Consider the following 12,488-nt stretch of genomic DNA (forward strand, 5'->3'; position numbering starts at 1 on the left):
AGTCTTTCTCCACAGTGCTCCACTTCGTGGCAGACTAAAAAAGTAGCCTAAAACCCAGAAACTCTGGGCAACTTCTTCAGGCATCAGATTCTCACACAGCAGCAGTCAGAAGGTCAACAAGCCACCAACCCAAATATCTGATGGGCCCCATTCCTCGCATCCATACCGGCTGCTGGAAAGCCAATGCAAACTGGAACTCCGCAAGCTGATCTCTGCACAAAGTGGTGTTTTGCCCAACTTTTGCCTTACGGATATTTCTGTTTGGGGAACCCAGAGCCAAACTGCTGCTTTCAGGTTCTCAGAAACACTTCTACTGCACACAGGAGACTGTTTCATTATATCAGCCTTCCAAAAAAGCAGGCTATGATTTCAGGCAGTATTTTAGATCATCAACGTGTAAACCAAAGGTAAACTGCCATGCCATATATACATATATAAAACCCCAAAACTGAGCTGTACTCTCTGTCTCTGATGGGACCAGGAACCCTCCCTGATCCTCCAGGACCTACTGGTATCTTTGCTATTGGTTTGGCCCAAAACATGTTTACCATGTGAAGACAGCTAATAGCACTGATTGCAGGAGAGCTTTTCAGCAGAAAAGCAAACAGCTTTCAATTGGAGTCTAAAAGTTCTGGTCTGAATTGCAGAGGGCAGGACCTGTGTAAAACAGCAAGCTAAGCAGCCTCGTCAGCCTTGGCTTATTAATAAATCTGGAGGTCGACGTGAACCTGAAAGTAGATGCTCATAAGAAATTAATTCAGAAAAGCATAAATGATTCAATAGAAAAGCCTTTGTGAGCTGAAATCTACATGATGAGGAATTTCAGTCTAGAGAGACCTGCTCCCTCCTAAGCTCCCTTCGAGCACCTTACAGACGCAGAGGACGCTGCCACACAGCATCGTAGAGCCCCACAGAAGCGGTGTGAGCCTGCCTGCGTCCTGCGCTTCTCCCAGGGAACCTGGGACGTGTAAGTGAGGTGGGTCTAATCTGGACCGTGTCCAAAGAAAGCAATGGAAGGAGGGAGAACAGAGGCAGAGCAGCCCCAGAGAGCTGTGTAAGTGCTGAGTAAGGGAGCGGTGTGACCGCGGGACCCACTTCATCGGGATGCTGAGCGCGTGCTCCTCTGTCATCGCCGAGACCCGCGGGCAAGGCGGGGAGTGACTGGCATACAGAATGCCAACGAGGATCGGCGCTTATCCCAACGCTGGCAGTCGGTGACAACATTCCCCCCCCCTCCAAAAAAAAACCTGACCTGAAGAAATACACCAAACAGCAGTCCTGCAGTCTCTGACAGGGGCACTGCATGAACTCGGGCACGGAAACACAGCTCCTGCAGAAATCTCAAGTTTTTCTTTTCTGCGTTGCAGGCATCTGGCATGGGAGACAAGAGAGGGTCTGTCCCCCTGGCTCTACTCACCACGTTAAAGGTTTCTTCTAGAAGCGAAACTGCAGCATCTGAGCATTCCTTCCCCACTCCTCCCCAAATCTTCCTTGACACTAATTCACAATTAACTCCCTGATTTTTGATTCAGCATGCAAGTCTCTGAATTTATTTAGAAACAGGGTTATGGGGGTAACTGCACTAGCGCAAACAAGGCTGTACACCAAAGGATACCAGCACTGTTGATTCACCTCCCCAGCTAATTTACCATCTTACAAGTAAGATGGACTTAAAACTAAGGCTTAATAAACTTCAAAGTTTACCAAGCCTTAGGTAGCGTTAAAATGACCAGTTATCAGGGCTGCTTATGAGACCAAATCCTGATTCATTTGGTGAAAACGCAAACCATTCACTGAGGGATTAAAGATGCCCACGGGTCCTCGACTTGACTAGAAGCAGTGGGGAATAAAGGAAAGTCAAGTGAGTACAGTTACAACAAAACACACCCACGTGCAAGTAGGATGTACCCTGAAACAGACCAGGAAAAGAGACAAGACAGGCCCTTCAGAATAAAAAGGAAAAAAGGAAGGGGAGGGATTTCTTGTGCTTCCTGATTTTCAGTCTGTCATTCCTTCTCATTCTCTTCCAGAAGGCATTTGCAGCTCCTGACCTAAGCTAAGTAGATGGTTACCCCCACACATTCTCCTCCAGAGGTCTATTAGGCACTCAGTTATTTAGAAAGTTATAGGGAAAAAAAAAAAAAGGCAAAACATGAGCAAAATCACTTCTACCACTGCCTATTGAATTATATTAGTATTCGAAGAAAAATTAGTGGCATTTCTAGTCTTATTATCTTACTTAAGTAATGATAGCCAGGTATGCATGCACTGCTGCCCTAAGTAGCATACAAGTTTTCTTTCCTAATGCTCTGTGAGCTTCCTACACTGAATAAAGATCACCGGTGATTCTGCCTCAGCAGTCCTTGAGAAAACTACTTCTTGCTTTGCTATAGGGAATTTGAGAGGACCTATTGTGAACACACTCCAGAACCCATTCTTTGGCACAGAAGTCCAAGCGATCAGCTTCTCAGTGCAAGGTGCAAGATTAGCCAAACCAGATGGGGACAGTGGCGTGGCAAACCCACCCTCCAATGCCTGCGTGCTTTTTTTTGCCAGCCTGGTGGCCAATTCTCAAAAGTACTTTGGGCTGCAGTGAAGCCCTGCTGCACCCTGTTCCCTCTCGGGGACGGTGGGAGACCTGCCGTCCTGCAGGCTGGAAGGGGATGGGGCTGTGGAGACAGCCGACAGGGATTGATCGATCCACACCACCAAAATCGTTGTAGAAAAAAAACTCAGTTTAGATCATGTAACCTTGCTTAGCATTTTATATTAGCTTACTTCACTTTACCTTGTTGGTTTATAATCCTATAGGGAAAATGAGCTGAAGCTAAACACAGCTTTTATATAATATACAGCACTTCTTTGTAACTAGCCAGACACTATGCATAAACTGCTTAACTAGCTGAGAAGCTGAGGACACATTTACTCAGATTCTCTATCTATACAATATATTATGCCAAGAGCAGTTTATTTCTTTATTTCTTCAGTGATCGTTTCTTAATCGTGGCTCTGTCAGGTAGCTTATGAATAGAAACTTGTATTATAAAATGAAGCCAGAATTGTAGATGACTAACGCTAAAGTTGTTTTTTTTCTTACTTAAACTAAAGCTGTATTAAATACAATTAAACCAAATAAAAAAGCTCTTCGCAACTATCATTGCACTGTTATCTCTTTTTGATGAATTAATGGTATGCAAGTACACCATAAATTGCTGAAGAACCCCACATTTCCATATATTTTTTATTTGCAGATGGAAAGTTTTGGGTTTTTGACTTCAAAATTATTTATGTTTTATAGCAGTTATTGCAGTGAACTAAACCGAAGTATATTTGGTTATTAAAGTGACTATTGTCTACCTACAGTTAGCTTACGCTTTGAACAAGCTATGTTTCAAGGTGCTTAGTCAAGGATTTCCCTGAAGTCGGTTGTCTGATTTTGTATAAAACCATGCAGGAACAGCAGGTATAACTATTCTCTTTCATTTAAATCATTTAATAGACTACAATAAGTCAGTGTTTAAGAGTTCACGATCTACCACAACATCACTCAGTGGTTTAGCCAGCACCCACACTGCTAGTGTAGATAATACCGACACGACAGAGCTCACCTCTGAGGAGTCTGTGTGAAGATGGGAGATGAGCAAGGCAAAACAGCACGTAAAATATCGATAAAGACATGTTAAAAGCTAACACTTATACAAACAACGGGGATCAATTTTATAGCACACAGGAGTAAATTACTTCACTTGTAAGCACTTACAGGTCTGAGGACTTGCACAGGGACACTAAGCACTTAGGTTCCTGGGTGAGGGAATCATTTTTTCTTTTTAAGTAACAGCTGCCCAGCTTTGTTTCGAGGGGGGGCAGTTCACACACACACACACACCCTCAAGTCATTCCCTCTTCTGGAAGGGACCACCATCTTATAAAACCCATCAAGGCTTGCCGTTGTGTTGAAAGCATCCAGCAGTATTTCCTACATTTTTACCGATCAAATTTTAGCAGGCTGGATGGCTTCCTCTGTTAGCAAGCCTCATTTTTCTAAGTACACTGCTTTGCTCTCCCTCCCAAGTTAGGGCTGGCGATTAGCTGCCATTAAAAGACTAATGCTAGACACTTGCAAGGAAGCAGCACTGTAGTAACTGGCTTTGAAAGCCCAGAAAACACTTCTCCGAGCGAAGCCAGGAGCGCGTTTCTGCAGGAGCTCCTGTTACTCCCCCCAGAAGCGCAGCCAAGTCTGCGCACCACAGGCTCTGCCTTGTGCCTCTTCCAAGACTCGCTCCTCTCTGACTAGCGGCTTTGTCCAGCCGGGAAACTCACAATGAGGGGGGTAAAGGGGCTGCCCCACGGCTCCGTCCTGCAGTATTTACTCAACAGAGCCGCTCATTTTCAACAGCAGCCACCTGTAGACGGGATCGGTGTGCTTGTGGCAGCCAGCACGGGATCATTTCCTCAGGTAAACGCACGGCAGATCAGGCCTTGCACCACTGATGGGACAGAGCCGCAATGACGGCAGAAGGAACTACTTTAAAATAAATAAATAAATAATAAAAGCAAAAGCCCCACTCAGTAGCTATTTAAACAGATTAAGATCACAAGTAGGAAGAGGAAAGGATACACTTCTACTTTTCAGGGCACGGCTAAAAAACAAAAAGCCTATCCTTTTTAGGACAGATCAGAACAAATCCTTCCGGCTGAGAACCTGAATGGGAGTGACACAGTCAGCACCGAGCTCCCCTCCCCACCACCTTCCCCAGGGGTACTCTGCCTCCTACAGATCTGGGAAGGGGGCTGCATTACAGCAGTTACGCAGCTGCCCATTTACACCCAGCAAAGCAGACGGGAGAACCAGGTTCTGTGGGTCTGCCTAACGGACTAGACTGCCCATTAGTTTTTAACTTCAAGATATGGTCTTATTTTTATGGCTAATTCCTCAAAGGACCCCTAGTTCTTGCCTGTCACACGGCTCGGCCTCACCTGCCCCTCTTCTGCACTTTCCCTTGTGCCTCCACACCGAATCTCACACACAGGTCACTTTCCACTCAGGACTGTTACACTGTGTGTGTTTGTGTGGGGGAAACCAACAAGAAAACCAACCTGCTTCTGAAACATCAGCTTTAAACTGAATTCCAGACTTTCTTAAGCCACCTCAGCTGCCTTGTACCCACACGGAGCTCCACAAGCACTGCTGGAGCCTCTGACACACAGGTGCACGAGCCAGCAGGTCCCATATGTTGGCACACTTAACTAAGTCCCGCATCATAAACTAGCCTACCGCTCTCTATAAATTCCACAAATGCCAAAAAAAAAAACTTAGGAAAGAGTCGGACCCAAGCAGCGGGATCGCTGTGAGGTGTTCCCGGAGCACCCCCGGGCGCGCTTTCACTCGCACCTTTCCCCCCCTACAGCCCCGCAGCGCAGCCGGGGCTTCGCTTTTAATCCCGTTTTTTACCCCTGTTTTCAACCCCGTTTTCCAGCTTTCCTCCTTTGCCCTCTCCGAGCCCCTGCAACCCCCCGGGCTCACCTTGGCCACCCAACCGAAGAGCGGGGACATCGCTGCGGGCGCCCCTCAGGGCTCCCCGCCGCCTCCTCATGCGCCGGCCGGGAGCGGCCCCGGCCGCCCTCCGACAGCACTCGCCCGGGCGGGAAGGGAAGGGAAAGGAAAGGCCGGGAAGGGAAGAGAAGGAGGCGAGGGAAAGCGAAGGGAAGGGAAGGGAGGAAGGGAAGGGCCGGAGGCCGGGCCGGGGGCCGCGCCCGCCCCCGCCGCGCTCCGCCTCCTCCGGGGCTCCGGCCTCAGCCCGCTGCCGGCCGGGCCGGGTCGCCCCCCTCGGGTAACTCGCCCTGAGAAGCTGTGCTCGTGGGCCTCGGCCCCAAAAACCCTCCTGGGGGCACGGCAGCATCGCAGTCATGCCTGAAGTTCGCCCGATTCTTGTTATTATCTTCCCCTTTGAAAGCCCCCGTGGGGCGGTAGGTTCCCAGGCAGGCGGCTGGTGGTGTTTCAGGTGGATCAGGGAGAGATTTAAAAGCTGAGGGGGTGAAGGGATGCGACCTGCCCCCTGACAGAGGGGAAAACAGGACAGAACTGGGGGAAAAGAGGCTTGGATTTCAAGGAAATGCTCCGCTTCAGCCAAAACAAAAAGCCCTTTGCTTTCCATCACCTCACAGAAACAAAGCAAAGAACCAGGTTTGCGAAATCCCAACAGAAAAGCACCGTGCTTTGCCCTGCGCTTCTCCCCAGGACAGTTCAGCTGCTCAAAACCTGATGTTGAAGTGCCAGATCCAGCTCTCCACTTTGCCCAAAGCCGCTTTCCTCCAGCCAGCCAAACGTCCTGCACGTGCCAGCATTTGTGGGCCTAGGGCTGACGGAGTCGCCTCCCGGTTCAGACCTGACACCGTCCCACTCGTCCCAGTCGCTGGGCATCCAGCAAAGCACCGAGCAATACCTCAGCACGCGGGCTGGGGAGAAGCAAAGCCACCCTTTCAGCTCATTGAGGCAGAAAATGGGCAGTTTGGGCCCCTTCTCCCCTGCCCACAGCCTTGCATGCCCTGGTTTTATACGAAGTGAGCAAGACAGCTTATTGCCTCCAGCTGACAGGGCCAGTTCAGCAGCACTGAATTAGACAGTGCGCATTTTTAAGAGGTTACACTAAGACTAAATGACAAGCAGTGTTTCTCAGATTGTCACTGATTTGGTGAGCATCACGGCACTGGCGTGTGATAGTGTGCCATAGCGGGCTGAGGGGGCTGCCCAGCTCCTTACAACACAAAAGCTCAGCTGCACAGCTCATGCCTGCGTCTTTGCAATACCAAACACAACGCTTCCACCCACCTCCAGAGGAACACCAGACAAACCATAAAACCAAACCAGATCACTGACCGAGAATATTAACAATTACCTGGGGATGGTGGCTAGCACACACGGCATGAAGGAATGAGTCCGTGAGAAGTAGTATCTCTGGTCTGGAACAGCACATTGCTGATAGCCTACGGCTGAAAGTATCTGACCATGGTGGATGCAAGACCTAGTGCAGAGCAGTGCATGCCCAGCCTTGGTCTTACACAGCAGCTCCCTGGCCAAGCTGGGCTGGTGGCAGGGGGACTGGGGAAACCTCCTTCCCTTGGATATTAGGACTCATTGAGTCTTTAATTAAGTAATTGAGTCTTTAACCTAAATATTAGTTTACCCACCTGTAAAATCAACATAAGGCTTGACCAGTTTAGGTGGCTTGCTCAAAGACACACAGTCAGAGGAAGAGAGATAATGTGGAAGGTTGAAATCCTGTAGACACCTTTTCCTGAGCAATATTTGCCAGGGAGCCACAAAATCCTAACCAATATGAGCTGTAAAAGCAACGTGCAGTTTACTTGCAGTAACCTTCTCATGGTTGGATAGCCCAAAGCCTCCCCAGAGCTTGTTTTTAATTAACTTAAAACCTATGCTACAGCTTCTATAATTAAAGCCATAACAAATACCTTTCATATTTCATAAAAGAACAGAGATCCATTTTTCTAAGAACTGTACAGGTGAAAGTAGAAGCCATTCACAGGCATAGCCAATGGTTTATCTTGTCATTATGGTAGTGGCAGTGGGCCATTTGAATGCATAGACTTTCTTTACCCATAAACCTAATAATGACTAAGTGTGACCAGCACTCACTCTGGTGGTTGTAGCCACCAAAAGGTTTACTGGCATGATAGAGGGGAGAGACTTTCCTGCTGCTACTGCTCGTGATGTACAGAGCACGTACATGAATAAAGGGAAATCTGTTCTTAGGGCTTTAAACTAGGCACCTTATAAGAAACCTAGAAATACTTAGGTTTTAAGTATGTAAACTCGGTCTACTTTTATTTCATGCAAGAACAATGCCACAGCATACTGTAAAACTATGAGCAGCACATAGTATCTACCATGTGACGGTAGCATTGGAGCTGCATTTCTCTAACATTGAATGTGAACAATATCATGTCTAAATGATTATTTCTGCCCCCTTTTCTGAGGGGATCCTGCCTGCTTGGGAGCTTTTCCAGCTCCCCCTTCCTGACTGGCACCCTTCCGCAGTTTCCAGCTAACAATACACACACATCCTCTGAGTCTCTTAAATGCCGATGTCAGTCAGGAGACCTGGCTTGTAGCCCTGACTGCCACCAACTCAAAAAGCATCCTCAGTGTGTTACTTCATTCTACTCAGCTTCTAAACCTGCTGCATGCAGTTGTTATAGTGATGCCTGTATGATTTTATGTACGCTCTGAAATCTTCTACGTGCTATAGGGCTGGGATGTCTTGTGGTGAAGACACTGAATTAGGAGGTAGAGTAACAGTGAATGAATTCCAGCTTCCGCTGTTAACATGATTTTCAGGCAAGCTGTTTCACCACTGTCTGTTTTAGTTTATCTGTTAAATGGAGGTGATATTTGCCAGCCTTGAAGGAAGGAGTGGGTACACTCAAGAGCATTTGAGAAAGAGCTGGTGGCAAGGCTTAAGTGCTCAGATATAAAAATGTTTGGTAATGCATGGAATTCTTCAGTGTAAATGAAAAGGTCACTGTTTTGCTCACCTTCCAAAACAGCAATGTAGTAGGAACAATAACTGCATTCATTTTTCAGGATGTTCAACTTTCTAAAAAAAGAACCTCTGTATTTTTCTATTTTAAGTTTGTCTTGTGCAAATAACTGTCTCTCCAAAAATACTATATATCCATTTTGGGTAAATGGAAAAATTCAGGGCTCGGGAATGACATCTGTATTGCATAAACAGTAAGTAGCACTTGACACTATCTTATCTAAGCATATGATCTTAAAAAAAAAAAAAGAGACAAAACCCTCATTCCTGTGAACTGTTCCATGTTATCATGGAAAATATTAACAAGATATTTGTGGCTGTTTTTAAAATAGCAGCAATTAAAATGCTTCAAAGCCACAACTGAAAGCTTACATCGTCAGAAAAAGGATCTTTCAGTTTTACAGATGTCCTTCATAAATTTACACATACGCAAATATTACCCTCATTATTTCTCCTCAAACAAAGCTCTCCACGTTAAAAGAAACCAGTTGGACATAAGGATAGAGAGAGGAGAGAGATATAAAGACACATTGATGTAATCAACCTTTTAACTCAAAAGGAACATTTTCTGACTTGCTCTCTTCTGATTTTAGCTTTCTTTAGGTTTAATGGCTGTAAATATTTTTTAAGAGTCTTCACAGTATGTCACCACTGAGCAAAGTCTAACAAGAAACTGCATTAAGATTGCAGCCACAACCACAATCACCTGAGAGCTGGCCTCTCCAGCTGCTTTTAACTTTGGTGGTAGTTTTATAGCAGACCCTATTCCCTTTTGAAGCTTTCTCTGAAACTTTTTCCATAAATATGTTTTTGCAAGCCTTTCTTTTCTTGGATGACCCCCTCTATTCACATTACCCATTACATATTCCATTTACCCCTTCTTTCCCTGTTCAAGTCTGTCCTACACAAGGTCTTTGGTAAAATGCAACAGAAGAATGTACCTGCCAGTAATTACCACCATCTGTTATTTGGCCTTTGTTTAAAAACACCCACAATTTTTATCCTTCAATACTTAGTTTTAACTGTTCATTAGGATATCTTTAAGTCTTGTCTCAACCCTTCCCACTCCCCATAGCAGGTTAGATGGTTTCTCTTTTGTCAGAGGAAAAAGATGGAAAGAGTTACTTCTGTAAGAATACTGGAAATGACGATGTTTGGGGTAATCTCTGCACTGTTAGTCAGTTAAGATCATAGACTGAAGGATTTTGGCTATCTGCTAACCAGCAGCAAGCAAGAAAAACACCAGACTTTGGGCTGGTGCCCAGAGATAACACGCAATCCCCTCCCTGTGCAGCAGCCCGACAGAAGGCAATGATTCCTTGCCAGAGCCCTGGGCACTGACCTCGGGAGCGGAACCCTTTCCAGCCGCTTCTGTTGGTTTCAGCTTCCATACGATTGCTCGTTCAGCTACCAAATTTGTCATTGCCAAAATTCTTTGATTTGAATAGCATTACCATTTCCTGCCGTTGACTGTGTGAGAGTGAAAGACAGCCTTGATGGCAGATTAGCTGTCCTCTTCCCAGCCAGCAGGAACCATCCCTCTCCAACTGTGTCAGAGCAAAAGAGTTACCATGAGCTCATTTTGGAACCTGGACGTCAGCAAGAGGACCAAGGGAAGGAGGGATTTGCGAAGGGATCTGTGATCCTGCACCACGTAGAAGAGAAGAACAAGAGCCCCAGGGCCACATTGCTCAGCAGACAATGGAATTAAACCCTCCTTGGGCAAAAGCTTTCAGGCAAGGTTTCATCAGCTAGAGTGAGATCATGAGCGTATGAGATAACACGAGACGATGTATAAGGTTAAAGTCTTTCCTAGTTGCTAACATTTTCTTAAGATTTTTCCTTATGGATCTGTTTTGACCAAAGAGGTCTTTTTGTTTGTTTTTTCCCTTGAAAACGGTCTATCGAGAGAAAATGAATTGCTCTTCTTCTGCCCTACTATGAGGCAGCTGTAGGTGACAGCAGGTACCCAGAATGGAATGGAGCATCTCTTAGCATTTGATGAAAGTTCAGAGCAGAGAGGTTTTGGAAGTCTTTCATCAAACAAGGGACTGAGGAAAATGCTGCCATCATCCCGTATGGGACCCCTCTTATGAAAAGGATTAAGAGTATAAAGAATCCAAACCCAGAAAAAAAAAGTTTTACCTGCAGCACCTGAAGTTGGCTACAGGAGGAAAAGCTGACAAAGGGACACTTTTAGATGTATAGCATCTGACCAACAAACACGAGGGATACCAAAGGTATCCAAGATAGTATAGAATCACAGAATGGTTTGAGTCCAAGGGACCTTAAAGACCATCTAGCTCCAACCTCCCTGCCAGGGGCAGGGACACCTCCCACTAGACCAGATTGCTTAAAGCCTCATCCAACCTGGCCTTGAACACGTCCAGGGATGGGGCATCCATAGCTTCTCTGAGCATATTCAGGTACAGAGAAAACTTCTGGGATACTAGGATAAAAATACACAGAAAAAGAAAGAGACCAAGGCTATACACAATCAGTGTGTCAATAAACATAATCCAGCTTTAGGGTCCTGGTACCCATTCACGACCACCGATGCCATCTGATGCATAATACTCATCTGGGCTGAAATCATCCTGCCACTTCAAATACTTTCAAAACCACTGATGAGTAAACTTTGGATTGGCAAACTTTATGCTGGATTGAGTATTTTTTTTTTTGTCTTCACAGGAAAAATTAAAAAAAAGAGCTTGAAGCTGTCATGAACTCTGCCATGGTTTCTGACTAATTCAGCTAAAGCGTAATTATATGTTTGCATTTGACCAAGATCAAATGTGCACTGCTGAGTGAGCCAGTTGTGACCAAGTGATCGGATCTCCCTAAATGAGCAAAAAAACACAGCCTGAATCTGAAGATAAGTTCAGGCAGACCTGCAGAGATACCACTTCAATTTGAATGGCTGGACGCAAGAAAACCAAAAGGACAATGTGGCAAGCAAACAACAGGGGAAACTCTGCACGTAGAAGCATCAGAGGTTCCAAGCACTCACTCTGTTTTGGGACAGAGGATTTTCTAGCAGCTGTGAAACTGGATCAAGAAGTGTAGACCACAGGTAGTGCAAACTGGCAAACTGCAGGAACAGAGAACGAAGCTCAGAACAAATGGGGATGCTGCCAACAAGCGGTGACAAAGACAGAGGTGGAGCCCTTGAGATCATCAGTGAGATCCTGACTGTATCTGAAACGGTTAGAAACTTCCTGTTTTTCTCCCTGGAGGCCAGTATTTCTTGTTCTTCTCAGTGCGACCAGGCTGAGCAACAACTAGCTGAGCTCTTCAAGCTGCTGAGAAAGCTCCGGGGAGAGAGCAGCACCCACAGGGACAATGCACACCTGCACACACACACGGACATAACTGGATAAACCCTAAAACATGAATGATGCAAGGCTGCTTATTTCAACAGCCACCCCACCCCTGGCAGTGGGATGTGAAGGATGTGACAATTAAACAAGGATTATCATCCCCTGGCATTAGCTAAATGTCTAGGGAAGGATTTTGCACCCTTCTCATCCAGCCTCCCCCTGCTTCCTCACAGCAATCACCAGCAAAAAACCCTCTAGACATTTAAGAAGTCTTTTCTAAAATGCAATTAAAAGGTTGCTCTTAAAGTGTTTCTTGGCCTTGAAAGTCAAATAGTTAAACCAAGTTACTCGGATAGGAAGATGGACACTGGATTTGAAAATGTCTCATTTCCTTTGTGCACAGGCACTACTCACACTGGAAAAAAACATGGAAATACTACACGCTGCTACTTCCAATAATGGACAAGTTAAGCAGTAAGAGACTTCTAGAAAGTGTTGAGGAAAAACAGACTATGAACAGAAAGTGACATCTTAACTGTGTTTTGGTTTCTTTTAACCAGTCATAAAACTTATATACTCCACATGCTGTGGGTGAAGCGTTCCTACA

The 12,488-nt window shown here is 45.8% G+C and overlaps 1 protein-coding gene across 5 annotated transcripts in view; it reads right to left on the bottom strand.

Moving 5' to 3' along the window:
• TBC1D1 (TBC1 domain family member 1) overlaps window positions 1-12,488 on the bottom strand; it is a 102,186-nt gene that overhangs the window by 72,687 nt on the left and 17,011 nt on the right. The window contains exon 1 of one of the 5 annotated variants that reach the window (XM_032186106.1): window positions 5,525-5,621. The exons of 3 other annotated variants lie outside the window; for them this stretch is intronic. In XM_032186106.1, coding sequence (XP_032041997.1) covers window positions 5,525-5,554 — 30 coding nt within the window. In that variant the 5' untranslated portion in view covers window positions 5,555-5,621. Of the gene's footprint in view, window positions 1-1,417; window positions 1,445-5,524; window positions 5,622-12,488 lie in introns of those variants that run through there. One more of the 5 variants, XM_032186107.1, reaches the window with a different exon arrangement.

Source organism: Aythya fuligula, chromosome 4, assembly GCF_009819795.1.
Source record: "Aythya fuligula isolate bAytFul2 chromosome 4, bAytFul2.pri, whole genome shotgun sequence".
Lineage (NCBI taxonomy): Eukaryota > Metazoa > Chordata > Aves > Anseriformes > Anatidae > Aythya > Aythya fuligula.